Source organism: Poecilia reticulata, linkage group LG12 (genome assembly GCF_000633615.1).
Source record: "Poecilia reticulata strain Guanapo linkage group LG12, Guppy_female_1.0+MT, whole genome shotgun sequence".
NCBI lineage: Eukaryota > Metazoa > Chordata > Actinopteri > Cyprinodontiformes > Poeciliidae > Poecilia > Poecilia reticulata.
Window position 1 is genome coordinate 4,846,731 of NC_024342.1, and position 27,895 is coordinate 4,874,625.

The 27,895-nt window shown below is 40.7% G+C and overlaps 2 protein-coding genes across 3 annotated transcripts in view; one reads left to right on the forward strand and one right to left on the reverse strand.

The window, feature by feature from the left end:
• jmy (junction mediating and regulatory protein, p53 cofactor) overlaps nt 1-8,131 on the forward strand; it is a 28,513-nt gene extending 20,382 nt beyond the window's left edge. The window contains exons 6-10 of the mRNA XM_008423425.2: nt 392-582; nt 687-761; nt 1,761-1,856; nt 2,441-2,963; nt 3,838-8,131. Coding sequence (XP_008421647.1) covers nt 392-582; nt 687-761; nt 1,761-1,856; nt 2,441-2,963; nt 3,838-4,148 — 1,196 coding nt within the window. The 3' untranslated portion in view covers nt 4,149-8,131. The remainder of the gene's footprint in view (nt 1-391; nt 583-686; nt 762-1,760; nt 1,857-2,440; nt 2,964-3,837) is intronic.
• On the reverse strand, nt 4,333-27,868 carry homer1 (homer scaffold protein 1). 2 transcript variants are annotated; one of them, XM_008423427.2, is made up of 10 exons: nt 26,745-27,868; nt 15,478-15,634; nt 12,945-13,076; nt 12,763-12,855; nt 12,340-12,393; nt 11,044-11,186; nt 9,874-10,033; nt 9,690-9,800; nt 9,012-9,092; nt 4,333-8,535 (listed from the first exon to the last, which is right to left on the reverse strand). In XM_008423427.2, exons 1-10 carry the CDS (start codon nt 26,747-26,749, stop codon nt 8,347-8,349), a joined length of 1,125 nt encoding a protein of 374 aa, XP_008421649.1. In that variant the 5' UTR covers nt 26,750-27,868; the 3' UTR covers nt 4,333-8,346. The 2 variants fall into 2 exon arrangements, with proteins under 2 accessions (XP_008421649.1, XP_008421650.1); XM_008423428.2 differs by lacking the exon at nt 12,340-12,393 and having other exon boundaries at nt 7,628-8,535; nt 26,745-27,865.
• Nucleotides 27,869-27,895: the final 27 nt, after the last annotated feature.

A 27,895-nucleotide genomic window follows, 5' to 3' on the forward strand; every position in this document is an offset into this window, starting at 1 on the left:
TTAATTTTGAGCCATATTTGATATACGCAGCATTTTTATAACGACTGAAGATAACATAGTAACTTGATTGTGCTATGAAATGACACATAATAATGACAGGTGGAAAACACATAAAAATGTCCCTTTAAATTAAAATGAAGTGCCTGTTTTTGTTCTAACTCACTTTATCAAACATTTTAATCACGACTGCTGTAATACATTTTAGTGAAAATGTGGTACAGTTTGGGAACATCACTCCTTAATCTTACAAGATAATTTAGATACATTCTTGTTAAAACTCAAAGGCTCTTGCTGATTGTTATTTCCTCGTGTTCTCTTGATGTTCACCTGATCTGTCTCCAACAAAGCCGTTTATTCGTCAAACTAAAACCTCTGCTGGTTCTTCTCCCAGAGCAACAGGATGAGGTGGTCTACTACGACGCCTTCGAGAGCCCAGACGCCATGAAGGGCGAGGAGGAGCCCGCATCCCCTCCGTCACCCCTCAGAGACGAAGAACTGTGCGTCCTCCAGCAGAGGACGCGGCAACTGGAGGCCCGGAGGGGCCGCATCACTGCCAAGAAAGTCTACCTCAAAAACAAGAAGGTCCGATCTGCCTGCTCCTTCAAATGCCGCCGGGTGTTTCTAGCTATTTAAAGCTTTGTCTGTTACACCTCTCTGTGTCGATTGTATTGTTTTTTCTTCATTAGGAAATCTGTATCTTCAATCACAACCAGAAAATCCAGCAGCGCCACGGAAACGACGTCGACTTCAGCTCTCTGCAGGTACTGCGTCAGATCCAGTCGTTTTGCTGCCCGTTGCTGCAGCAACGCATTAGCATTCGCTATGTGGCGGGGTTTTTTTTAAAACTGGGATTTGAACCGATGACCTTCTTGCTGCAAGGCGTCAGCGCTGCCACCTGTTCCACCATTCAGGAAACAAACCAAAACCAGAGAAAGATGCAGCGCGCATCCATGGTTTGTGATCCTTCTGCTGAAATTAAAGCTGCAGGTCAATTAAAGGCTGTTTGAAGTGCATGTGGATCTCTAGACACTCTTGTTGTTTTTTTGAATGTCAGCTTTCAAAAGCATCTCACACAATGTTTCTCTGCTGTAATGGTGTCTTCATTTATTGTATCATTTATCACGAGAAATGTCTTATAAGAATTCTGATTTATCGTCGCAATAAATGTTAATTTACATAGTTGACCGTATGATCAGAAATGTTATTTTTGCCATTTTCTCCACTGTTCAACTAGAGCATAAATAAATATCAGTAAATTCAAAAATATGATTGAAAGCAGTTGTTGGCAGTTTAAGTCACACTTCCTGAAGCGAGTAGCGTCTTGAACCCTGTTCCAACTGGGAATGTCTTCTGGGGCCACATTTGTGTCTGTGGGGCTTTGAGTGCTGTGGCCTTCAGTCACAGCTATTCAGTTCCCTAAAAATTAAGTATTAAATATTTAGTTAAGTCATCATTATCTCAGCAATACCACAAAATATTGCGATATAATTCCAAGTCCATATTGAGCTGCAGCGTCCGTTTTCGACACAATGCATCGGTTTCCATTCAGGCCTGAACATAAAACTTAACTTCCCATTTGGCCAGAGCATCACATTTTCTGCCATTGTGACCGTCTATAAGAAATTTGAAGTGGTAATTATATTTTTGCAAAATATTGCATAACTATTAAATAAATCCAGCTTATTGCCATTTAAACCAGACAGGTGGATCTAAACCCTGCTTTTTTTGTTGTTTTTTTTCTTCTTTTTTTTTTTTTAAAGGGAGGAGAAACTGCAGAAGATGATGAAGCAAAGAGAAATGTAACTGTGAGTCAGGAAAGGCAGAGGACTCTGGACAGGCTGCGGAGCCTCAAACAGGTGAGGATTTCACCGTCGTTATTGCTCATCTCCGCCAGGCTCTGCTGTGAAGCTCTTTCTATTGTAATAGCTGCATTAGACATGAGAATTATGTAAAATTGTCTTTCTTGAGTTTCACATCATGTTGTAACTCCCTCATCAAAAACACCTGGAGTGTTGATTTGATTGGTTCATGCATGCTTGAGAAATCCTTTAATCTCCCGTGGCAACCCTTCAGCTGTGCAGAACGCCTGGGTGGACCTAGCTCCGCCTTTGAGGTGCAGCTCCTCCTCACTAGTAAAAACCGTTGCTAAAGGGTTAACAGAGGAGCGATGATGTGAAGAGATTCAAAATGAGTGAGTTTTTAAAGAGACGGAGGCCCAGTTTCAAGGCGTTGAATTAGAAAGTCAAGTTTCTTTTAAGTTATATTTCATATATGTAGCATTTTTATATCAACTGAAGTTAATATATTTACTTGGTTATGCTGTAAAATAGCATTATGTGGATGTAAAACGCATAATACTGGCCCTTTGGAATATTTCCATGGTTGTGTCCTGTAGAGGTGAGTGAAGCCTCTGACTGATGTTTTCCCGTCTCTGACGCAGCGTTATCCGGGTCAGGTGACCCTCCGGTCCAGTCGCCTGCGCCTCGCCCAGGCTCCCGGCCGGAGGCGGGCGGGGCAGCAGCCCAGCACCCAGGCGGTCAGCGTCCAGACCGACTCCATCTCCGACCTCCCAGAGCTCTCTGCTCCGCCCCCGGCTGACGTCTTCAGCTGCGAAGGCGCCTCGCTGCCCTCCGTCGGCCTCCAAAGCGTGGAAGCGGCGCCTCCTTTCCTCTCGCTGCCTCCGCTCTCGTCGCCTCCGTCTCTGCTCTCGGTGGGGCCGCCTGCCGCGCCTCCCCCTCCGCCGCCTCCGCCTCCCCCTCTGCCTCCTCCCCCGCCTCCTCAATCGCTTCCTCCCGTCGAGAGCCAAGCGAGCAGCCCGACCAAGACGCAAAAGTGCGAGTCTGAAAGCATCTCGCTGCCGCTGGCTCCGTTTTCCCCGCGATTCTTTGACAGCAGCCAGCTGCTGACTGCCAGGAAGAAGCTGAGGAAGACCGCATCGCTGGACTCATCACAGTGGAGGAAAGGTAAGGAAAACGATCACGAGCAACACACTTTAGGAGTGCAGGTTAGTAAACTTTTCTTGAAATGGTGGAATTTTTTTAGAGGGCAGCTGTTGACCTGTGGGTTATAACCCCAAATCAAAGATCTCCGTCTACCTGAGCCGGCCCAAAGTCATATAGAGCCACCAGGAGAATTTGACTTGTTAGTCATGATTATGGTCTTAACAGGGAAACGTTTCAAGAGTCCAAAAAAGATTTGTTGGAATCTGGCAGAGGCTCAAACACGTTTGATTGGCTGAGCTTAAAGGCAGACATGATTAGCTGGTTGTTATTTTCTGAGATGTATTTGTGAACAAACTGAGTTCAAAGTCAAAGAAAAGAAAAAAAATCAGGCAAGAACCCCCCGCCCCGTTTTACAAAGTAAACTTGCAAATATCTTTAAATCTTAAATTAAAATTTTAAATTGCTTTTATCTAAAATGAAATCAAATTTTATAGAAATTAGCACTGGAAATTTGAAGTGCTGATTTCTATTAGTTAATTACTGTGTAATTAATCACAGGGTCATTTATTTTTAACATGCAAAAAAGATTTTTGAATTGCAAATGTAACTTATTTTGTCGGTATATGGTTTTTGTTTGAAATGCAGTTAGTTACAAACACTGAAATAAACTTGATTAAAAATTGTAATTTTGCTAAAGAAATTCCAGGTTTTTAGTTTAGCAAAAAGACTTTTAGTCTTCTCTACCTCAAATAAAGAAAGAACAAACCTTAAAAGTTTAGACTCAAGGTAGTAAAGTTCCAGGGAGAAACACATATTCAATAGTTACACATTGAAGTTTTGCAATTTCACTTCGTCATGTCGGTTCCTTTAACGTTTGAGTGTGGCGTCTCCACAGCGAGCTCGCCCATGGACGAGGTGCTGGCCTCGCTGAAGCGCGGCAGCTTCCACCTGAGAAAGGCCGAGCTGCGCGTCCTCGGCCCCGACCCGGACGACGACGGCAACAACATCCTGGCTCAGATCCGGCAGGGCGTGCGCCTGAAGAAGGTCCGCGCCCGGCCGGAGCAACAGCGCCACCCCAAGAGCTTCCTGCACTCCGCCGACGCCCTGACCCGCAGCATCCACGAGGCCCTGAGGAGAATCAAGGAGGCCTCGCCGGAGTCGGAGTCTGAGGACGAAGGCCTGCCTTGCACTGACTGGGAAAACTAACAGAGGCTTAAATGTTGAACTTGTTTTGCTTTTTTTTTTTTTTTTTTTTTTTTTTTTAATTCAACGTGGCCAAAACAAAGAGAAAATGAGGATCATGAAATTAATCAAACAGACAAGCCTGGGTTACCTGAAGGCGCCTTGGTGCAACTAGAAGAACAAAAAAAGTTGCGTTTTTTTTTTTTTGTTGTTATTCCAGACTTGTGTTTGTAAAGACTTGTTGTTTTTTAAGGTGTTGCTGTTGCGGTTTTGGAGAGGACACAACCTCCGACCTCCTGTTACATCCGAGTCGTACTGTAGCTCCTTGTGATGGGTTTGTTTGAAGAAGGAATCGTTTGCTCCTTTCTGCTATAAGAGTCACACGCTCTGTCGCACCTTCAAACTTCACTTCACAGCAACTATTTCCAGAGCTCAGTAGTACCTGCAAATCTCACACAAGTGTCCCTGATCACTGAAAGGAGCGGTGAGATGTTGTAGCAAGAGAAAAACATGGGGTCCGTTAGAGAAGGCAGGAAATCAAATCATATTAATCCAAGACAAAAATCAGTTCCTTTTTTGAAATTCTGTTGGTTTCTTTGTGTTTTGCCGTAGCCATCAGGCCGAACTTTACTTTGCTTTTAGTCAAAATAGGGAAACAAGAGGTATTTTTACTGAGGCTAAAACAGTACAATGTATAGACAATTTCACTTTAGATCGCATTTGTTGTTCAGGGCTTCCCCCAGTCTGTTATAAGCCTGGTGGGCCACCAGGCTTTATTTGCCTGCCCACCAGGCAAAGTGTCATTTGTTTACTTTAAATAAGGTTATTCTTTTTATACACCAAGTGACAGAAAAGACGGATTGAGCTGTGTTTATAGCGGACGCATTGAATTGCGCCCCACACATCATTTCAAAATTATGATGCCTGCTTGTGCATCTCCTAATTTTTGTAACTTGTAACATTTTTCAACATAAAAAACATGGCGGGCCGTTGATGAACTGCCGTAGTTTTGCCAAGCTTTCTTTGGGCAACCCTGGTTATTATGGGCACTAGCACAGGTTTAACAAATGGATATCAGCTGGTTATTAGTTTGATTTATCTGTCCTGTCGTCTTCTATCAAAAGGCTGATTAGCAGTGTGCAGCATTTAGACCTGTAGGAATGCTGACTGTAACTTTCTAAAACTTCGGTATACCTCGATAAGGCGGCCTGCCGAGCACAGACGCTGTTCATGCCAGCTCAGTATTTTTGATGAAAGCTGTTTCTGTTGCCTCCATTTCAACTGTAAAGAGTTGTCTGAATGCGTTTCTGGCTGCTTTTATCGCCATACGAGACGATAAAATATAAGATTTACTGTTCTGTTTACTCATAATCTCAGCTGTGAGTTGATTAGCTTCACTGGGAAGAAACTGAAACATTAGATAAAACAATTTCAGATGTAGGAAGCAGTTATAACGAAGTTCACAGAGTGAGAATGTGATTAGATTAAATGCATTTCTTTCCCATTCTGAGCCGATGCCAGGTTCATTGGGACTTCACTGCCCCCTGGTGGCAGGTGCTCATCTGCTCACACATTTCAGCAGGAGGTGTTTCCAAGAGATGCTTTTTCTGTGGCTTTTTTTTTTCTCTTTTCTTTTATTGTGTGCTTTTGGACTTTGTGTTAACGTTTGGTGTGTGAGTGATTATTTTAGTTTTTTATTATTATTATTACTATTATTTAATGTTTTTAAATATGTTTTTTTATACTGAAAATCAGTTTCTTTGACAAATTATGCATCAAGTACTGTGGCTTATTTGCAAGATATGTTTTCTTTTTCCCTTGTAGGTAAATAGCAGGATTGTTTGCTGCATTCTTTTTTGTTCACTTGTTTTTAATATTTGTTGAATGTCGATTTACAGTTTCACTTTTGGTTAGAATTTAAAAGTAAAGCACAATTGTAAAAACTATTAGTAACTAAAGAAAACCGTAAGGAATTTAACTCCCCAACAGAACAGAGGGCTTTAGTTGTGTTTCATACGGCGTCACAAGCAGATCGTGTTTTTAAATGAAGCATTCAAAGATGCCGCTATAATGCATAAAACAAGTGTGTATGTTGACCAAAGGTGTCCAGCACTGAGAACTGAAAACCAGCATTTCTCTTCTCTAGTTTTCTTTGGAGATTTTTTATAATTTCAATTTGCAACACTTTTAGCTTGGCGTAGCTTAGCGGCGTTGGATTCCTCCAGCTTTTAGGATCTCCTTCAACACAGAGCACCGTTTACATCGTTTTACGTTAGCATATTGCTAAGCTAACTGTGGCGTCAAGTAATCTGGCTCAGACTGCTGCCGAGTGTCGAAGCCACCGTGGTTTATTTGCATGTAGTTGCTTTTCCTCCGCCTCTGTGAAGCCGTCACAGCTAACGGGTTTGTGTTTTCCAGTTTATCGGGGGGGAAAAAGCAACCAAGAATCCAGCTTGCTACCTTTTGTTGTTGTTAAACTAGCATCCGGTTTTAGCAACTTTTGCACAAGACTGGCTTGAGGAGGGCAAACCCATCACAACGTATGTGCAATAATGAAGATCGGAGAAAAAAAAGTCATTTTATGATTAATACTGTAAACAAATGTAAATCATGAGAAATGTATCCACATGCCTAAATGTATTGAAGTATTTATTGAAGCGTCATATTTTAAAGATGTTTTTAAATGTACTTGATGATGTTTCCCATCACGCCATTCCTCTCTGCTTTTCCATAACCCCCCCAAAAAAATCTTTATTTTTCCTTTCATATTAAAAGCACCAAAACTTCTGTCTTTTTAGAGTTCTTTCAATCTATAAAACTGTATAGATGTGGAGGCTCATAGAAGTTAACTTTGACATTTTCAGTGGCTGAGATTTTCTTTTATTTTTATCACCCTGTTTGGGATTTACCTATGGAGGACCAAAACTGACAAAAGTAAAAGCAAAATAAGCTGATGTTTGCTCTTTTTTTTGTTGCTTTTGTTGAACTATAGAACTACTACGATTCTCCACAGACTGAAAAATAAAAGAGACCAAATCACTGTCTTCATCAGATTTTCTTTTAATATAAACTTAAAATTACAATTTGTGTTTTATCATGTGTCTTCACTTCACATTTAAAATTTCTTCAAATGCCTTTTTCAGCAACATCACACATCGTCGCCTTTAAAGTTTAAAGCCGCCACTAAAAATCACCCAAAGTTTGACCCAAACCAAGAACAAGCCCTTAAAATAGTGTTCTGCAGGTGTTCGTACTTTAGCATATTCTTTCATTTTTGGCAACAGGTAATCCCACAAGGAAAAATAAAATCCCAAATGTACCATCAGTTAGCTACCATTGATGCATCTTAGTGCCCAAGGCAACATCAGCAAGAGTTCAGATCTGTACAGGAACAAACAGTATTTGGCAAAAGAAAAAAAAAACTAATTCGGTCGCATACGTCATGATTTCCTTATGCTCTCGGAAATAAAACCATCTTCACAGCCACATACCAGACAATTAAATTAACATTTTACAATGTTGTTTATTCTAAATATTTTGGTAATAAATAATTTAAAAAAAAAACAAGAATTCAAACCATTGCACTTCAAAATGCACCAAAAAGAAAAACAGGAAAAACAATCTGATTCACTCACACACAAACAGAAGAGACTGAAGAAAATCCTGAATCGCTTTTGGTTCAAACCAGTCGGCAGGAGCAGGAAGGTTACCTGAAAGTGAGAGTGGGAAGAGTTTGCGGTACCTCCTTTAGTGTATTGCTCATGGGTTGTAGAAGAATATAAGACGAACCGACATCCTCGTGTGGCGGTTCCTGTGATTATCTCTTCATCCTGCGAGTAAAGGAAAGAAATCCGTCTCGAGTCGAAGGAGGAGCAGGAGCTCGTTTGGCTGATTTCAGTGAACAAGTGAGGAAAAACGTTGAAGCGCAATCGTGGAGTCGAGGACGCGGCTCCGGTGTTCCGCTGAAGCTCAGTCGATTAGCATATCATGGTGGTAAAAAAAAAAAACAACAAAAAATCTAAATCATAATGAGAAGGTTTTCCACAGTGGAGCAAAGAAAAGGCTTCACTTGGCTGTTTGTAAACCATCTGAAGTGGCGAAGTTCGTGTACCGCTAATGCATCAAGTCGTGTAAACTCTTGAACATGTACAAAAAAAAAAAAAACGAAAGAGAGAAGAGATTTCAAGTTGTGTTGGGGACGACGTCGGGCGGTGGAGGAGCTCTAGCTGCCCTCCACCAGCTTGGCCAGCGTGTCCCGCAGCTCCGTCAGCTCGAAGATCTTGCTGTCCAGCAGCTCCAGCAGGGAGCGCAGGCTCTTCATGTAGGCTTCCCGCTCCAGCTGGCTGCTCTCCAGGCGCTGCTCCAGGTCGCTCAGCTGCGCCTCCAGCGTCTGGTTCCTCGACTCCGTCTCCTGGCGCCAAACAGAAATATCGATGACGTGTATCGGAGCGATACTACGGTTTCGGATTGCTCCGTGAAATTTGATTTCATTTTTGTGTTGTAGTTTCTCAACTCAACATACAAAAATAATTTGTTGTGATTTTCTCTCAAATAACAGAAAAAAAAGTTGCATTCCCCCCCCCCCTAAAACAAGCAAAATATGTTTATTATTAAAGTATTTGTCCCAAGGTTTTAATAAAAATAATTTAAAGGGGAAAAAAATCCACAAACCACCTATAAGATTAAAAATTTGCTGATATATCTAACTTAAATAATAAAAAGTATCGCCGATACTGGTCAGATATTTACTGGGCCTCTCTCTCTCTCTCTCTCTCTCTCTCTCTCTCTCTCTCTCTCTCTCTCTCTCTCTCTCTCTCTCTCTCTCTCTCTCTCTCTCTCTCTCTCTCTCTCTCTCTCTCTCTCTCTCTCATGCAGCTTGTTGCTCACCTTTAGTTTCTGTGTCAGGGAGTCTTTTTGAAACTTAAACTCGTTGGCACTCTCCACCTCCTCCTTAAGTCTCTCCAGCTCCTAAAGTGAAATATGAAAACAAGCACTATATGACATCCTTTGTTATTGTTTTGGTGACACTATTCTAGAGCGTCTGACACTCACATAGCAAAATGTTGTTTCTAAATGTATTTCTCACACAACTGACAGTTCAATGACCTCATTTAACATATAAAAGAGTCATTGAGCCATTAAGAATAAAAAATATGAATTCAATTGAAACAATCGAAACAAATTGTGTTTAGATAAATGACCTTCCAGCTCAAATTAATTACATATACAAAATATAAAGTGGCAAAAAAATATTTTGAATCATTATCAAATAGAATTAATTTAGCTAATTCTGACCTAAAACAATTTAGTTCAATTTCACTTAAGACATTGTGACAAAATATTTGCTCTCAAATGTAAATAACGTTTTTCAAATTTAGACTTTTAATCTAAATTTGATTAAAAGTCAAAAGAGCAACATTATATCTTTTTCTTTGTTTTTGTTTTTTTTTACAAAACTCTAGTTTGAATTTGAAGTGCGTTCAAGAACTTTATACAGAAATAAAGAAAAACTTTCCAACCCTTCAAAACAGCCATTATTAATCCCAGCATGGTAAAGGTCTTCACCTCCTCCTTGGCCCTCAGCGCCGCCTCCAGCTCCTCTATTGTTCTGTTCAGCTCCGTTTTCTGAGACTTGTTGACCGTCGTTTGGCCGCTCACGCACTCCAGCTCCGTCACCTGCGAGACAAACAGCATCCGTCTGAAGTGAACTCCGGTCCGGAGCGCGTTGCCGGCGGCGACGAAGCCGTACCCGCTTGTGCAGCCGCTCCGCCTCCTCCTGATAGGCCGCCAGCTGCTGCTTCCACTGCTTGACGTTGGCCGTGGACTCGAGCAGCGCCGCCGTCAGCTTGGCGTTGTTCCCCTTCAGCGCCGCCAGCTCGGCCTCCCAGTGCTTGTTGATGCTGGAGGAACTGGAGACGGAACGAAAAGCCGGCGGAGGTGAATATCGGCAAACTGCCGCGCTGTCGGCTGAGCCAGCAGGCTCTAGTTTGTAACGTTACAGGTTAGCAGGGGGATATTAAACACCAAATGAGGCTTTTTTATTGGATATGCAATAAAAACCGCAGCAGGTCACATTTTTTATTGTTTTACTCCAAATCTAACTGATGAGGCAAAAGTAATCGACTGACAGACGGGAAGGAAGGGAGCGAGGAAGGAATAAGAAAAGTAATATAGACAGGAAAGGATAAAGGATTTATGGAAGGAAACCAGGGCAACAAGGAGAGAATGAAAGAAGGAGGGAATGGAGAACAAGGAAGGAGTAACTAAAGACAAAAATCAAAACGTAACCAGGAACCAAAGTGTTGAAGGGGGAAAAAGACAGAAGAAAAGGGGAGAGAAAGCAGAAGAAAGAAAGTGTAGGAAGGAAGGGGACAAGGGAAGTGAAGGGAAGGGAGGAAGAGTGGAAGGACATAAAGAAGAGAAGAAGAAAGGACAAATGACTGATAAAACAAAATAATACAACAAAGGTTGAAATACGAAAGGAAGAAAAGATCCAAAGAGCAAGAGAAGGAATTTGGACAACATCCGAGTATAATAATCACAAGCAAAAGAAAACATTTATTTTTCTGATTTTCACATTTTAATCATTTAGATAATGGGGAAATAAATAAGGTCTGGAAGCTCTAAATGTTTTGCATTTGCATCCCCCCCCTAAAATTATCCAGACTTGGGAAAACAAAAGATAAAATTTCATATCTTACAAGTTTTGTCACATATAAATACAGGATTTATAGTTGTTGATCACAGTTATTGGTTTACTTCCAAGGTCAGAGTACTGAAGACGGCACCTCCAGCACCATTGTTCTGTGGACTGGTGCACCCCAGGGGTGTGTGTTTGGCCCACTGTCGTTTACTCTTGACGACTCATCGGCGTGCCGCTGGATACAGGACGAACCACATGGTCTGAGCGCAGCCTCACCTGTGAGAGAACGGTAAAGCGTTTTGGGGAGGTTCTGCTCTGGCTTCGCTGTGCTTCGGCGTGTTGGGTGTGACTCTGTCCTCGTCTGTACCGTTGATGCTTTCTGGGGTCAAAGGTGACTGGAGGTCACCTGGCGCAGATTCCTGGTATGATTAAAAAAATAAAAAAAAAAAGGAAAAGGAAATTAACTGAATCTGTAAACAAAGTTTCTCAAGCAACCACTTCTCAGCGCCAGCAGTTTCAAAGAGAAGATCCACACTTCTGAGTTTTAAAAATTAGTCACAGAATACTCTAAAGCAGATACAAGTAAAAGCTGTAGCAAAGTGGACCAGAAGAGCAGCTTCTCTTTATTGGAAAAATTTTTAAAAAATGTACTGAATTTCTATTTTCATCCGATTTTCATGTGAATTTTGAGCAAACTTGTTGACGTTGTGCATGGCTGTAATAAACAGGAAGTAGGGGTTGTAAGCTGGCATGGGTTGCATATCAGAAAAATGGAGAGAAGTTTTCAGGAAGGTGTTGCTAGTTGCAACTGTTCTGTCGAGTCATCAAGTACTGGCGACGTTTCAAGCGGTCTGGACACACCACCACCCCCTCCACGAACTCTGTGGTCCGCTGACATCTGGAGAACGGAAACGAGCTGCAAACTCAAAAGCAGAAGCAACCGGCTGATCCACAGCTCTATTCCTGCTGAACTGCTATTGTAATCCTATAGTTCTTACTTACCGTATAAACAAGGATGTAAGATTCTGTGGTAAGTTGTATTTTTTTTATAGTGGTACGACTGCTCAGATGGCGCAACATAAACCGCACACAGCCTATCTGATCATAAAAATCTCCATGTGATGTTACATTACATTACCGTCTGACACCCAGCTGTTTCGTAAACCAGCACGGTTGGTCAGCTGAATCCTCTGTCAGGTTTCTGACTGACAACACCAGAACATCCAGGAACTGTGGCAGACCCGGGCTTCAAGTCTCTCTCTTACTCCAATTTCTTGAGTTGGTTTACACAAAGCTAATAACCTCTATCATAGAAAGATATTTATCAAAGTGGTTGTAGTCTTGATTTATTACTGTACTTTCAGTAATAATAAATATGCTTAACTACTGGGAGGACAAAGGAGGCGGAGAGGGGGCTGTAGGGTATGTTTCATTTCATCAGCGTAGATGAGGAAAGACTTACTTATTTCCTAAAAGCAGCTACAGGGATCAGGTTTCACAAAACTGAGGAGAACCTTGAAGGGAAAGACTTGGACCGGAGTGAAAGAGGAGGATTGGCTCAGGTGGTTTTACCTTCTTTTTACCAGGTTTGTTGACAGATAACACATTCCGCTTTATAGCGCCACCCTGAGAAGAAACCGTCAGAGAGAAAGCAAAGGAGCCTCAGCAGGACACCAACGCGGCTTCTAAAACATCATGCAAAAAACATACAGCCGACCAAAGCACCTTGCAAAAGTATTCATAACTCTTAAAAATTAAAGGTTTTTTTTCCTCATCACAATCACAAACCTCGATGGGCTTCATTGGATAGCATGGAGAGTGTCAATTCTGGAAATTTTTTCTTCTTACATTTCCCTCAAAATCTCTGATATACATTGAAGTTTGGGCTTATAATGTGCCAAAATGTGAAAAGTTCAAGGGTACGTCGATGCGATGCGGCTACCGCAACTGTTCACACACACACACACACACGACCACACGATGGAGGCTCGTTACCTGCGAGGGCGTACTGCTGAGCTCCGTCTTCTCCTGGGACTTCTCCTTCGCTAACCGGGCCGCTTCCTTGAACTCTGCAAATTTTTCCGCAAACTGAAACCAGAGGTAGAAGCTGACTCTGGTGCTCTGTCGGGAATTCAACAAAATAAGCAACGCGTAATCACCCCTCCCCCACAACCCACCTTGCTCAAGTGACTCTCGGACGAGAAGCCGAGGCCGTAGACGGTGTTGGCCCGGCTGTCGGCCCACTGGCCGAACTTCTGCGACGTCTTGGTGAAGGTCATGTTGGGGGTGATGGTGCTGTTGATGATAGCCTGTGGGAGGATGAAACGTACATCGCCGGGGACCGGCGTTTGTCATGGCTGCTGGTGATGGAGGGTTGCATTGGCGGAGGACAGCTGCAGGGAGGCTATCAACGCTGATGTGGGAGTTTAGCACACAGGAAACCATCAATAAGGAGCTTCTAATTGAGTCCAGCTGGCTGTAATGTTATTGATCAGCGTGGGAGGCCACTCTGGGTCTGCTGGTATAGTTAGCTCGATTTATTGGACGTTGTCGTACAAGTCGATTTTTCTTTCCTGGTGCTTTCAACGTGAACCCTTCGGTTTAACTATGGAAACAGCAGCTGAAGCAGTAAACTTTCACTTGGCCTTTAAAACATTTCACACATACAACCAGCAGATAAACAGCCCTCCGAATAACAAATAATACGATGAATCTATTATTTGAGAGCAAGATTAAATAAATAGCCAACAACTGTAGGTTTGACGAAATATTTAACACAAATAAAGTGCAAATTGAAGCAGGTCAATGTTCTTGTCACAACAGGAATAGATCAGGCCTTTGCGATATGTCTTAAAAATAAAATCTCAGATCCAATTTTGATCATTTTTATTCATGCTCTCTTTTCTAATAAACAAATTACAAACAACAAAATTACTTCTTGTAGTCCTTGTAATTGAAAATAAAAAGATCTTTGCTTTGCCCTACTAACCCGTTGTAGATTTGACCCGAATTTAAAGTCCAAACAAGCAGAAGCTCTAAAACACGTTTGTCAAACAAGATGGCGGCCTCGGGCGTGCCGACATCACTCTGAACTATGAAAACGCAAGGAACACATTGGTGAAAACAAAAATCCAAATTAATTAAATCTTCATAAACCAAAAACTTGACGAGTCGATAAAATCGATTCATTGCCCAGCCCCAACGCAGGTGAAAACTTTAAAAGCCGACTGGTGGCCCTTACACCAACACAAATTTATAACCTAAAGGCCAAACTGTTCGAAATAGTATGAAAAGTCAACTATAATAAAAATATTTACATCATGACGCAGGATGACATGGGATCTGTGGCATTTGATGCTCATTAGTTTCAACATCATTTCAGTCTCATGCAAACCTTCCCTCAGAGGCTTGACTGGCTGACTGTCGGATGCTTCGGTATCTGCCTGATTCAACTCTTGACTCCATCCATTTTGTTTGGTCTGGACTCTGCGGCTCATTGACTTCCCATTTCAGCTTGCACATCAAATGAATGGCAAATACAGGGCATGGCGCCCCCTAGGCGATTATGTTTCTAGGAAAACTTTGAAGACATTTAAAAAAGGACAATTTAATTTTTATATTTAGTTTTATGTTCCTTTGGAAAGACTCAGATTTAAAATGAATAATCTCTCTTTTTTATCTTATTAAAAGAAAACAATTTAATTGTGCTCAACAAAAACAAACCTCGTTTTACACATTAAACAAGATGTATTTAATTTAAACCTCAGCTGACCACAGTCACAGATCATCACCGTGGGTGTAAGGTAAAATAGGACATAAAATTACAAATTAAACAAAATATATGGACCAAAATGTATATTTAAAAAGTAAGTAAAATAAAAAAGTCACTTTTTGTACTAAATAAAAGTTAGGGCACCCTACTCCCAAACATCTAGTCTTACCTGCTTTAGTTACATAACTTCAGTGAGAGGTTTCTTGTGTTGATTGACGTTTTTGTTTTTCGGTTTGCTGTTTAATAGAAAGTTTTATGGTTATAATTTGTTTGGCCACTTGAGGGCAGCAGGCACATCTTCAACTTCAAGAGAGGTTGGAGAGAAAAATGATCATTATTTTTCTCTTCCGAGCTCCATGTTTGTTAGATACTGATTAGATCAGAGAAGGCAGGGCGTCAAAGGTCTTCCTGAAACTTTGATCCGTCAACATGTTAAACAAATCTGTAAATTAGGAGTTGTTTTTTGATGTGAGGAGAAGATTTTGCTCTCTCAGAAAGCTTCCACTCTGGAATTTAGGGAACAGCACGCGTCGGCGTCGTGCGACTTTCACCTCTGGTGGGTGAAACGATGTTTTGTTGTCTGGATAACACCGCCCCTCCGTTCCAGCACCACCGAGCTTTGCCTGCTATTTCCAGCGGAACGACGCTAACTTGCTGGTTCGACAGTGACACCAGTCACCCGGAGAACCTCTTACGTAACTGTGCAAACTCCAGCCCTGTGCCTCAGGACTAAAATAATCACTGCCACATACATATCAGAGGCCCCAGCAGTGAGGCGAGGCAAAGCAGACATGTAACACGCAAAGTTTATTTGCCCCCCCTGATGAGATTAAACTTCAACGAGCCGTATTGCAAAAGTTAAAGAGGCTTTTCTGTGCAACGTAAAGTGTGCCAGAGTCCTAAGTACATTTTTGGATAATCAGATTGCTTAAGCATACCTTGGAGCCATCCAGACTGATGATCCGATACACATTCCTGGTACTGTCGAAGAAGTAGGAGACTGTGACGGCGTGCTTACTGGTAGGAACCCAGTTCTTCTTGGTGCTCGGGTCGATCTGGAAGACGTGGGCCCGCGTACTGAAGATGGGCTGCTCACTGCACAGGAAGAGAAGAAGAAGCATCTCAATAAAGGCGTCTCTGAAGTTAGGATGTGTAATTACATGAAAAGATGAGACTTTTCTTCCTTACTGGCCGACATTAAACGAGACAAAGCACGAACACCTATTAACAGCTCAATTTTCAGGCCATATAGATGACATTCCACAGTGACATGTCCTGGATGAGACCATCAGATGTTAGCAAGCACTGCTAATCCAACTCATTTGCTTTTGCCACACCTCTGTCAATCTCGGTTTGGCCATATGTTAGAAAGTTAGGTAGAATGATGTTGAAGTCGGGGATTTGACACATTGATTGACAGAAGAGATGGTGGACGTGGCTCCGTATCATTTTTAACATAAAACAACATATGATTTCGCATGCGTTGTAGTTTGCGTAAAGAAAAACAGAATTGATCAAAATCAGATGTAAAAGAAAATCAATATCAGCATCAAATTATGCTTCAGAGACAGAGAAAGCCTTCTTTAAACAATGAAAAATGTTTAAAGAATGATTATTACTAAAATAATCACTGATAATAATCACTGCTTATTTTAGTAATCGATTAATCGATTGTTCTATTGATTAATCAGATATCAAAAACAGCACATTCTACAGATTTTTTATTTAACCACTTTTTATATAATATTAGAAATACATTAAAAGATACAAATGAATAATTCAGAGACTTTTTTAAATTAAGAAAATAAACATGTTATTGTCTAAAATGCAAAAACGATGCTGCTTGAAGAGTTTTGGCTTAAACATATTTCAGACAAAATATTTTTTATCTTAAATGCAAAATGCTAATATTTTTGTACAGTTTTTCCTTAATTACTGCTCCAAATACGTTGGGGGTTTTGAGTCTGAATATTCCAGTTAACAATTAATCGATTAATCGAGGGTCGTTAGGCTGAGCTGAACTGAACGAAGCCTCAGTGCAGACCGGGTGTGTGCGCTGCAGGACGAACGCATGTCCAGTGGATTCTGCTCTGAACCGCTACCCCGCTTCCTCCACATCTGGATGGAGGATTATCTCACATAATCTGCATACGTCTTGGCCCTTTTTTTCAATCACATGTACGGAATCTATAGTAAAGATGGAAAAAAAACAAACAACAAGCAGCATTCTCCAATCTCCATGAAGTGTTGTTCCGCTTAGACATCTCAGGTGCAGGAAACCTTGTCTTCATCCGTCTGTTTACTACAGAAATCGGCTCGTTTTTATTGCGTACGTGGATCGGCGTTCTACGTTGGTTAATGCCCTGCTGCTCCGGAGGTAAAATCTGACCTGCATTTGACCTCCTGAAGCGTCTCTGACATACAGAGATGTTGCTGCAGCTAAAGACTGCTTAAATAATTCAAAGTAACTCAAGTCCTCCAATTTTCTCAGAGGCAGCAGTCCAAACGGCGACTCTAAAGGTTAAAAATCCCTCCTGCAACGCTCCTTGTTTTACTCCCACCAGCTTAAATACAGAATGATACATATGATCAACAGAGACAGAAAACGAGTAAAATGTTCATCGCAAAGATGATTTTTATTAACTCCAAGATTAGACGAAGCCTCTCGAGATCAGGAAGGGCTTGTGCAAAAGTTCATGGCAATTCACCAATTACTCAGGAGGCAAGGTGGAGAACATTCCCGGACTCTCACTGTGGGCATGGATAATAAAAAACATGAGGCTGGAATCATTTATCCCGACTGGAAGAGAAGCGTGGTGCAGCAAATATGTCAGGGAGTGAGAGGGAACAGAGGAGAGATTTCCCAGTTCAAACTGTTTTAACAACCAAACGCCTCAAATGTCATGTTGTGAAGTGACACACAGGCTAGAGAGAAAACAGGATCCGATCTCCCTGAAGCTGGTAGAGGAAACAAAATGTTTCCCAAATGTATTAAAACCCAACAACGGCAAGCATCTGAACTCAGACTCACGACTTTACAGGACAAACTTTTGCTACTTTGATGTTTGCTTCATAATGGGGATTGGAAACTTTAGGTTTTCACACAACAGATGCAGAATGATCATAAACTACACTCAGCTGGACTCCATTTACAAATGAGGTGAAAAGCATTAGATTTTATTTAGGGGTATTAGAATAATTCAAACGCATGCCAAGCTTTTCTGATATTTCTCTTCATTTTTTAAAAAATCTTTCTGTTTTACAACTATGCATTACTTTGAGCTGGTCTAGCATATTGTAACAATTAATTGTAAATAATCATAATAAACTGATTTTTGAAATAACCATCAACTACTTTAGAAATCAATAAATTAACTGGAGCAGACAAACTAAAAAAAATCAATTTACTGAAAGACAAACATAGTCAAAGTAGTGGTTGAGCCAAAACTTCACATTTAAGACACAATAACAACAATAATCGTAATAAAAAACATTATTTTAGCTTTATCAGGTTGAAATGCCATTAAAAAAAGGTTAATCCAAAAACGTCAGATTAGCCAAGCAGAAAGGACTGAGCTTCTCACATGTTTTGTTTGTTTCCAGTGCAGATGTGTCCTTGTTAATTATATGTTTTAGTCAAAAAGAATAAAATTTATTTGCATCTTTTAATGTCATTTTAAAAATTAGTATAAAAAGAACTTAAAATCTGCAGAATGTGCCAATTTTTCTTATCCAATTAATCATCAAAATAAGCAATAGATTAATCAAGAACTAAATTGTTAGTTGCAGCATCCCTAATAATCAAAGTTCAACGCATTGACGTTTGTAGTTGCAACACAGCAAAATGTGTTAATAGAAATGAGGTAAAGTATTGATCACTGATAACTACATGATAAAGGTCAGCATCATATCTACTGCTTTAAATTGCGCCTAAAACAGTAGAAAAATACAGAGAGCTCTAACTGTGTCATCATTACCTCTACTCTTTACAGCAGAGCCCCACTCTCGAATGATGAAGGATCAAAATAATAATAAAAAAAAAACCTATGGGTTGTATTTTTTCTGTCTAATGTGTGTGAGTGAGTTCCTGCCTGCCAGGTCTGACCGGCAGCGCCCGCCTGCGCTCGCATGAAGAGAGAGGCAGTGATGCCTAAGGTGACCTGGAAGCAACCTGTGCAAACATACAGAGATCAGCTGCCACTGGACGACTTCCAGGCAAAGCTATGGATGAAAATCTCACAAGGCCTTGGATTAAAAGGCAACGACTCCACAACCGTAAATGTTCACAACACGACGCGGCTGCTTGTCGCTTCGCTCCGATTTCAGTCACTGCAGGAATATGACACACGTTTGTATATTTCTAAAGGCCAAAGCGAACTTAAAGGAAACACAAATGTTTGTTGCTGTTAAAGGATTACAGATTTGATCTGAGATTCATTTGGTTAGACACAGCTGCAGGTAATCGCTACTGGCTGCAAATTCGTCTAAAAACGTAACCGAAATGTTTAAATGACAAAACTGTGAAGTATGCACTAAGGTTAGTAGCTCAGTTTTCCTTTGTCAGAATGTGGAATTATGGCTACTGTAGTTGTAAAACGTATTGGACAGTTGGATGTAGCTAAAATAGATTACATTAGAAGACAAAAGAACACTTCAAGAAAATGATTGCAAAGGTTATTAAAAAAATGTCAGGGGATGGATACAAAAAATATCTAAGGCATTGAACATCCCCTAAATGTCAGTTAAATTTATCAGAGAATTTTTTTCTTTACATCCTGTACTCTTATTCTATACTTCTGACATATTTGTAGTAAATTAAATCAGTTTTTGATCATGCTGCTGTACAACTGCCGTTAGTCCAAGTGTTGCCCAAGTGGTCGAATGCATAAAGGCAGCAAAATCAAACAATAGTTTATTGAATCTGTCCACTGAAAATCAAACTTACCAATCCAACTCTCTTTTCAACTTGGGATTCAGACATAGTGAAGTTGGGAGTAAATCACAAAGTTAGGACACAGCCTACTGTATCCTCACGTCAGGTCTTCACTATAAGCTAGAAGAACCACTTCTTCTACCTCCTAATGCATCTCTTTATGCAGCTTTTCTTTCAATAAAGGCTAAAAAAATACCAAAACGGTGGGAAAACCAGACTTGTTAGGTCAACAACATGTCCACAATCTAAAATACAGGTACTGCACATAAAAAATAATACATGATTTTGCGGCATGGCTCCCAGAAGTGTCACAGATGAGTTTATTAAGAGATCTTGATCATCAATAACGTACGATTACATGATTCTTGAATTCCTGAAGCTTCTTCTTCAGCCGATGCAAATAATTCATGGACATGCTTAACGCAGGTGCAAAACCGTCCAGAAAGCTTTTTCAAACATTATTGTCTGACCAGAAATCCAACTAGTTATTCAGATAGCCTAGACATGTAGCTTTATGACATTTCTTGCATCGGAGTGTTTTTACAATAGGTGAGGAATGTAAAGTTTGTCCCAAATAGGGATAAATTTGTGATTTTGGAACAGTCATTATGAGGAACAGTCACCACTTTGTCGAATGACTAAATGTTAAGACTTGCAGTGAAAATGTCATGCAAATGCATCTGATAATTTCTGAGTCAGCAGCGGACTGACTCAACAAGTTTGGCGCTGGCACGACTGAAGACAAAGTAACGCCAGGAGTGACATCTATCCGTGCTTTGGTTACCATGTCGATAACTGTATTTTACACAGATATGATCATAACAACATGCAAACTGCCGACACCACTTAGTGCTACACAGGAAGAGGATTAAATGAGATCCGCTTTCGTTCTCTCAGGTCAAAAACAATTAGCCAAAAATGAAACAAAAGTTGGTTAAGTGGTGCCCATTAAGGCTTTTAGAAACTCAGCCATGTAACAGGATCTCTGGGGTGCTTTCACACCAACTCTGTTAGTCCGCTTTAGTTGAGCTCCAGTCCACCTCCTCAAAGTCTGTTTCGTTTGAGGAGGTGTGAATCCGCAATTGAAATCCAGTCCATCTGAAAGCCTAGGTCTCGGTAAGGTTTTTAAATCTGGAGTGGTTTGAATGTGTATGTGAACGCCAAACGGACCGGAAACTGATCCAAAAGCAGATAGAGGACTATCTGGGAAAAAAACAACCTAAGCAAACCTGTCTCGTGGTGTTTTACCAACAACAAAAGTGAAATCCTTAAGCTGCAAAATCTAATGCCACTCAATTTTTATTTGCCCTCATGTTTTCGTCAGAGGTTTTCATGTCGTTTCATTCAGTCGTTCAGTGTGATTGTGGTGTAACGCCACCGCATTCACACTGAACATTGGTTTGACTCAGTGCAGTGTGAAAGAGAACAGCACCAAGTGAAAATGGAACAAATGCTGTAATTTTGGTCCCCAATTGAACCAAGTCTACCGAACTATCAGGTGTGAAAACACCCATAAATGCAAGTTTATCACAAGAGTATCTGTCTGCTATGCTTCTAGAAAAAGTAAAAGTAATAAAGTCTTAGCTGGAAGATGAGTGTCCCAGAACTCCCCTGGGATCCAGCCTTTGTTCCCGTCACTGGGAATCTCCCGTCTGGTCTCGGTGTGCTAATTAAGTTAGCAGAACGGAGCACTGGCAGACGTTACTTAAAAGACAGACTGTTAATCAGAAAGATGTGATAATGGGAGGGGGTGTACACTGGATTTTCACTGACAAGAACAGGCTGCAGGCACTGTAGTATGTCAACAGAATAGTATGTCTAACCTCACTTGCTAGCGATAACTGACACCTGGAAAATTTGGTTTTCTGTGAAGATTCTGGTCAACTTTAACAATACAGTAGAATTGGCTTCACTTTGATATGAGGAGTCCCAACTTCCCCCCCCCCCGCCCCCCAGAGCACCATATGTGGGTGTGGTGGTTGTTCAGCCATAGAGTATCAGAGTACCACTGGTGTGCCATTATGCCCCCGATGAAAATCAGCTACAGTTTTTATGCGTCTCTATGAGTGAGTGTGGTCAACGTTAGCCCATAATCCCTTTTCACAATGAAGCGTATTGGGGTATTCAAGTCTCAATGACGAGTGCTTTGACAGGAATCTGACTGCAAAGCTCATCAGCTCAGCAGTTCTCCAAATACAGCCGGCAGAAACATTCCCAACGACTGAGGTTCCACAAAAAAGCTGGCTTTCCACAGGAAAGAACAAAAATATGAACGAAATGAGCAAAATTCATACCTTAGACAATTTCCCAACTAGGAGTGGGCATATATCGTTTATCATTTATCGCGATAAATTTTTTATGGTAAGAGTTTTGATTTATCATTATCACAACAAATTCCAATTGATGTTTAAAGCTGTCCGAATTGTCGGGATTGTTGGTTTTACCATTCTCTTCCCCGTTTGTTTCAGTGAAAGTATAAATAAATATCAATGAATTTTAAATATGACCAACTAAAGTGATTGTGTGCAGTTTAGTGACAAATCACACTTCTTTCTGACTGCTGTCCTAAAGAAGTGTATTACAACGGTGTTTTTAAGAGCACTTAAAAAAGCTAAATTTTGTTTCTGTTAATAATCACAACATTCACCAATATTACTGTATCTACCATGTTTTTCTAATATTGTGTAGCCATATTTTAAACACTTTCTTAACAGGAGACTGATAACTACAATCATGTTTAGAGCAATGCATGAATGGAGCTCACTAAAAATATCTGAAATAGATGGAGATGGAAAATAGAATGTGTTATATAAAAACCTCACCTGTGACGTGATTGTTTTTGCAAATATGTCATTTTTGGCATAATGACCCCAAGAAGAATAGCTAAAGCAGCATGCTGCTGATGCTAATGGGGATCTTTAATGCTCTTCACTTTCAGAAACTCTAAGAGCGACCAGTAAGATTTAATTTGTCAGAAACTAAAAAGCATTAGGTTAGATCACAGGTACTGAAGTTGTGTACTATCCAAAAGGAAACTGCACTTTTAAAATCTGGGCCTAAAGCACTATGCATTTTATATACCCATTTCTTCATTGGGAGATAAAAAAAAAATAAAGAGAAAACAATCTGACTTCTACAAGATAAAACCTTCAGCGTAAATGGCCGCAGCTTGGGCTCGCTGTGCACAGCAGTAATAACCCTGTATCGCTAACTTCGCTGATGCCACATTGTCAAGGCAACGGCCCACGTGATGCGGGGCCGGCCGTGAGCAGCGTATATCCTCCAACTTCCATCTCTGGCTCTCCTTCCCACGTGCGCCCTGGCCCAATCCGATCCCGGTGTCCCTGTCAGTTAACCCACTCGCCGCGCAGAGGGAGACAGCAGGCGCCTGGCAAGGCAAAGCCTCCAGTCAGACTCCCATATGCTGCTCCACAGCAGCAGCTCCTTACACAAGCACATACACAGCAAAGCGCTACGGAGAATTAATACAGAGAAAAAGTTACATTTTCTAAGACTGGCACTTAAAACGCTGCTTTTACTCTGATTCGCTATCCAAGCAAACTCCTCAGGGACCTGAAAGGAATAGAAGAAGAACTTCACAAAGTCACATCTTAACAAAAGCCTCAAAACTGAAATTACTGTGTTAGAAGTTGAAAGCATAATTGTATTTCTCCCTTTTCAATTTAAAAATAAGATGCCAAAGTTTTGTATTTTAAGAAATAGTCCCAATTTTTTGAATCAGCCTTTTTATTGGAGGGTTAATGGTTTTTTTTTAAAGGTGCAGTATTATGTAAATGTGACTTTTTTGAGCTTTACATCAAGTTCTAATTTTATTGCCTCATCAAAAATACACGTGGAGTGTTGGCTTGAATCCTTTAATCTCCCATGGCAACCATTCAGCTGTACAAAACACCTGGCAGGACCTAGCTCCGCCTTCTAGGACTAAGCTCCTACTCAGAACAGCAGTTTCTAAGCTTCCAAGCTTCTACTTCCCCCACTGAGCTCCTTCAGACTAGCCAGAAGCAATTAGCAAGCATGTGGTGGAACTCATTCTAAGAGCTACTTCTCAGTGAAACACTGATAAAAACTTTAAAGGGTTGTGATGACTTCCTGCGGGTGGAGTATCAGAAAGTGCAGTTGTTAAAGAGGCAGAGGTCAACTTTCAAGGCATTAAATTACAAAGTCAAATTTCTTTTAACTCATATTTGATACATGCAGCCTTTTCTTTGACAACTAACGTTAATATAGTTACTTTATTGTGCTATAAAATTAATACTAACTCATGAAAAAATAAAATAGATGGCAAAATTCTACTTCAACAACTGGTTATATAGCGTCAACTTGATCAAATTTTATATGAACAGTGGAAACATTAAATGTATTTATATTTTGGACAACTTCTGGCTAAAAAACATTTAGTTTTTTTTTAAAAAAAAGGTTTTGTTGGCTCTAGTGGCCTTTATTAAATGAAAGTAGTTCGACAGGAAAGAGGGTAATGACAGAGAGGGAATACATGCAGCAAATAAGATGAAAACATATCGTATCTGAATAGTTTTATCGGACTGATCCGGGTATGCTAAAAAAAATGACTAATATTGACCAATACCGATGTTAGTGCCAATATATTGTGCATCCCTATTTAAAGCTGTTCATCTCACTTAAAATTTTCAGCGCGTTGTCTGACAGTGGTATGGTAGACTCATGCTAAACCGTACAATAAATAGGAAAACCAATTTTAAAATGTTTAATTGCTTTGAAATACTAAGATGGTGAGGAAGACAGAGACAGACGCAGGACAAGACCTTAATTGCGGGTCACGTCCACACATGCTTGAGATGCCCTCTTTTTCTGTGCTTGAGGAATCAGTTGTTTGCTGTATTATAACCTCGTGGGCTTGAACATTGATGCGCATGAAGAGGTTAGCAGTTCACTCCTCTCCTCCTCCGAGCCCAATACGACAACAAACCAATCACACGCCACGTCATCTGCTTTCATCTGAAGTCAGAAGTAGGTCGCCCTTGATCAGGAGAATCACCAAACATCTGCAGGTTCTGCTGCGACGCACTTAATTAAAGGCTGTTACTTCTGAAGCTAAAACATGTGCTGCACTGCGATTCGTGGCTTACTGGGTCACAGTTTCTGTAATCTGAAGTGAAAATGAATGACGATCAGCTGCTTGAAACAATGTGTAAAAGAATTAAAGTGGAATTATTGGGATCTTTTATGGAGTTTATTTAGCATTTTATCAGGACTTTGTCTTTGCAAGAGCTGCACAGGCAAAGATATCAATACTTCATGTCTGTGTGCATCCATAATATTGACAAGTGGGAACAAAAGGTCACAAAAACAAAAATCATGCAGCAGCTCATTTCACACACATTTAATTCTAATACACCAATTTGGCTGTTGAAACCAGCAACCGCTGCTTTTAAGTGCGCAGTTAAAAGTTAAAGAGTTAAAAAAAGGTTACAGCCTCATTCTCCAGCTGGGCAGTTCCTGCGCACTGCTGCCCAGCTGGGATGAATTTGAAGGGTTTCTCAATGTTTGACATGGAGTTACTTACAAAATTTGGTTACTTTTTAAATAACCAACTTTTGGTTTCGAGTAAAAGTTACTTTGAAAAAATGAAAAACAATTTGCACGTTGTTGATGAGCTGATGGTTGTTGTGGTTTTTTTTGGGGGGGGGGGAATATATAAAGTATCTTCCAGTTACTGTTGTGTGCTAATTTAATGTTCAATGGTATTTCAGACTGCAAACTTGCATTATTATATCATAACCAGTCTACTGAAAATGGTCTCAAAACAACAATATTATCGTTTTATCACAATGACTTCTGGGACAATTTATCATCCAGTACGATGCAAACGAGTGGAGTTTTTATTGAAGAAAAAGAGGCTCTCTTTTAGAGTCTCGGTAAGTTAACTTTTAGAATCAGAATGGTCTAGTCAAAGTAACAATTGAGGTATTGTTTTGCCTGAAGTAGTGAGCAAAGCAAAGCAACATTTTGGTGCATTACCGCCATCAACTAGAAAGGTGTGTGACTCGTAATTCAAAATGCATAATGCAGTCACATTTATAAAGCTAATAAAACTAAAACAATATAAATAGGCCCACTGTATTTGTGGTGTTGACAGTAATTTGTCTGTACGTTAAATAATGGGAAGCTGTCTAATTAAACTGGTTAACTGTCACCTGTGAACAAAAGGTCAATTCTGGGTACATGAGTTATGCAGTCAGAAAGTATACAGTTCTGTATATCTAATTACATTATCTTATAGATAAAGATAATGTTGGACTCCTTGTACACTTTATATTCAGAATTGAAAATGTCATGTTTTGCCGAGTCTGCCTGTTGTAGACATATTTAATTGGAATTATTATTCCTGATTAGAAATGTATATACTAATTTGGATAATATAGATGTCATTCTCTTTTTTCTATTTAACTTTATTTAACCTCACTAAGGAGAGGATAATAATGTAGGAAAAACAAGTAATGCTATTGTTGTTGCATCCCTACAAAGCCTGATGGTTTGTCTTTTATATATTTACCATAACAGAACATCTAAACCAAGATGGCAAAAGAAAATTGCCTCAATGAGCCAGATTTCAAAGTAGCCCTGGGCTACTGTGAATTCATACAATTTATCGTATAATAAATGATTTATTATATCTTTCATAATTTATCACAACAAATTTTATTTATAATAAAAAATGTCACAATAAATTCCAATTAATGGTGTGTAAACTCTTCCCAAAGCTGTCCATACTTTTGGGATTGTTAGTTTCATCGTTTTTCTCCACTCTTTGTTCATTGACAGCATCAATATTAATAAGGTTGAAACATTTTTATGTGCCTCTGGTCCTAAGGAGTTTGTGGGGCTTTGATTGCTTTCATACACAGTTAAAACCACAGTTGTCTTAAAAAGAAGATGTAAAAAATAGTTACTATGGTTTTCACAACACTACCACAAAATACCGTGATATTTTTTAAGCCCATATCACCCACCCTCAGAGTATCGCGGTGTCTGTCAGGACCAGTTTTCTCCTTATTTTCCGGTGTAAGGGGGGAATGACACTGTCAGGAGCACTTCATTTACAGTTAGCTGTGAGTAGCACGCTAGCTTTGTGTTGTGTGGGACAGGAAAGATGAGACTCAGCTCGGCTCCACGAAACCCAAAAACAAAAGTCAGCCAACCCCCCCCCCACTCCCCTCCCAACGCTGAGTGGAGTGTTACAGCTTTTCGTTGAGTGTGCCGCCAGTTACATACCCCATTTCTGCTTGGTTTGGGTGCCAAGTTGGGTCGAAAATGATCCAGTCGATGGACTCCTGCTGAGGGGGGGAACGGACTAGTTGCTGCTGGTGTTGATCCGCCGTCTTCCCCCTCTGAATAAAGCCGCTCTGCTCTGCTCTGCTCTGCTCGCTGTGGGGTTCTGGACCGCTCTGCGGAGCCGTTCGGTTGCTCTCAGTCAGACATGGCTGGCTGTGCTGCTATGCCCTTGGGCACATCCTTTCGGCTGGTCTCGTCGGAGCGAAACGTGTCGGTGCATGCATGATGACCGACAACACAACAGCAGCACAGACGCTGGTTGCTGCTACCGTTAGCCAAATAAGCAAGCTGCTCGACTTTAAAGGATTATGGAGCTGGCTGACAGCAAACGGAGCCTAGTTTAGGACAGAATTAGGCTATTTTAAGTTGAAAGTTGGGGGAAAATACTGAAAGGCTCGACAGTAAATGCTGGTAAAAGTGTTCGAAACATTACCAAGCCTTGAACAATAAGATTTTAGCTCGCTTATAAATACAAGGAGCTGGCGTCAAATCTCATAAGTGGGATGAATAAGAAAAAAAGAGGAGAAATATTCACATTCCTATTTAAACAAATCGCGCGAGTTCATAAATCCCAGCTTTAGTCGCTTATTTTTCACCACAGTCCGACGTGCCATTAAAAAAAAAAAAAAGCCTCCGGCTGAGAAATATTACTGAGTTTCACTGCATGTGAGGCATTTACTGCAGCTCGGAGGCGACAAACATCTTCCTTTCAGACGGCGCTCCATTCTCTCCGTTGCTCCTGGAGATGATGCAAAAGAAATTTGGTTCCCTCTCCGGGTTTTACCATCACGTTCCGTTCTCCTCTGAGATTAGACAGCAGCTCAGCTTCACCCGATGGTTTACGTTGGCGAGAGCTCCAGCATCTGTACGGAGGAGTCTTTACGTGTTATTTTTTCCTCGGTATTTCTCCAAAACAGGCATGCGGGTGACGAAAAACTACGACGGCGATGCTTCGTTGGCTTGATCATTCTCCTCCTTCGTCTTCATCATCATCGTCATCATCATCCACCCCTCTGCCCTCTGTCAGTCTCCCGTCTCATTCATCGCACAGCTTTATCCGACGCTCCTAGGGGAGCGTAAAGTCTACGACG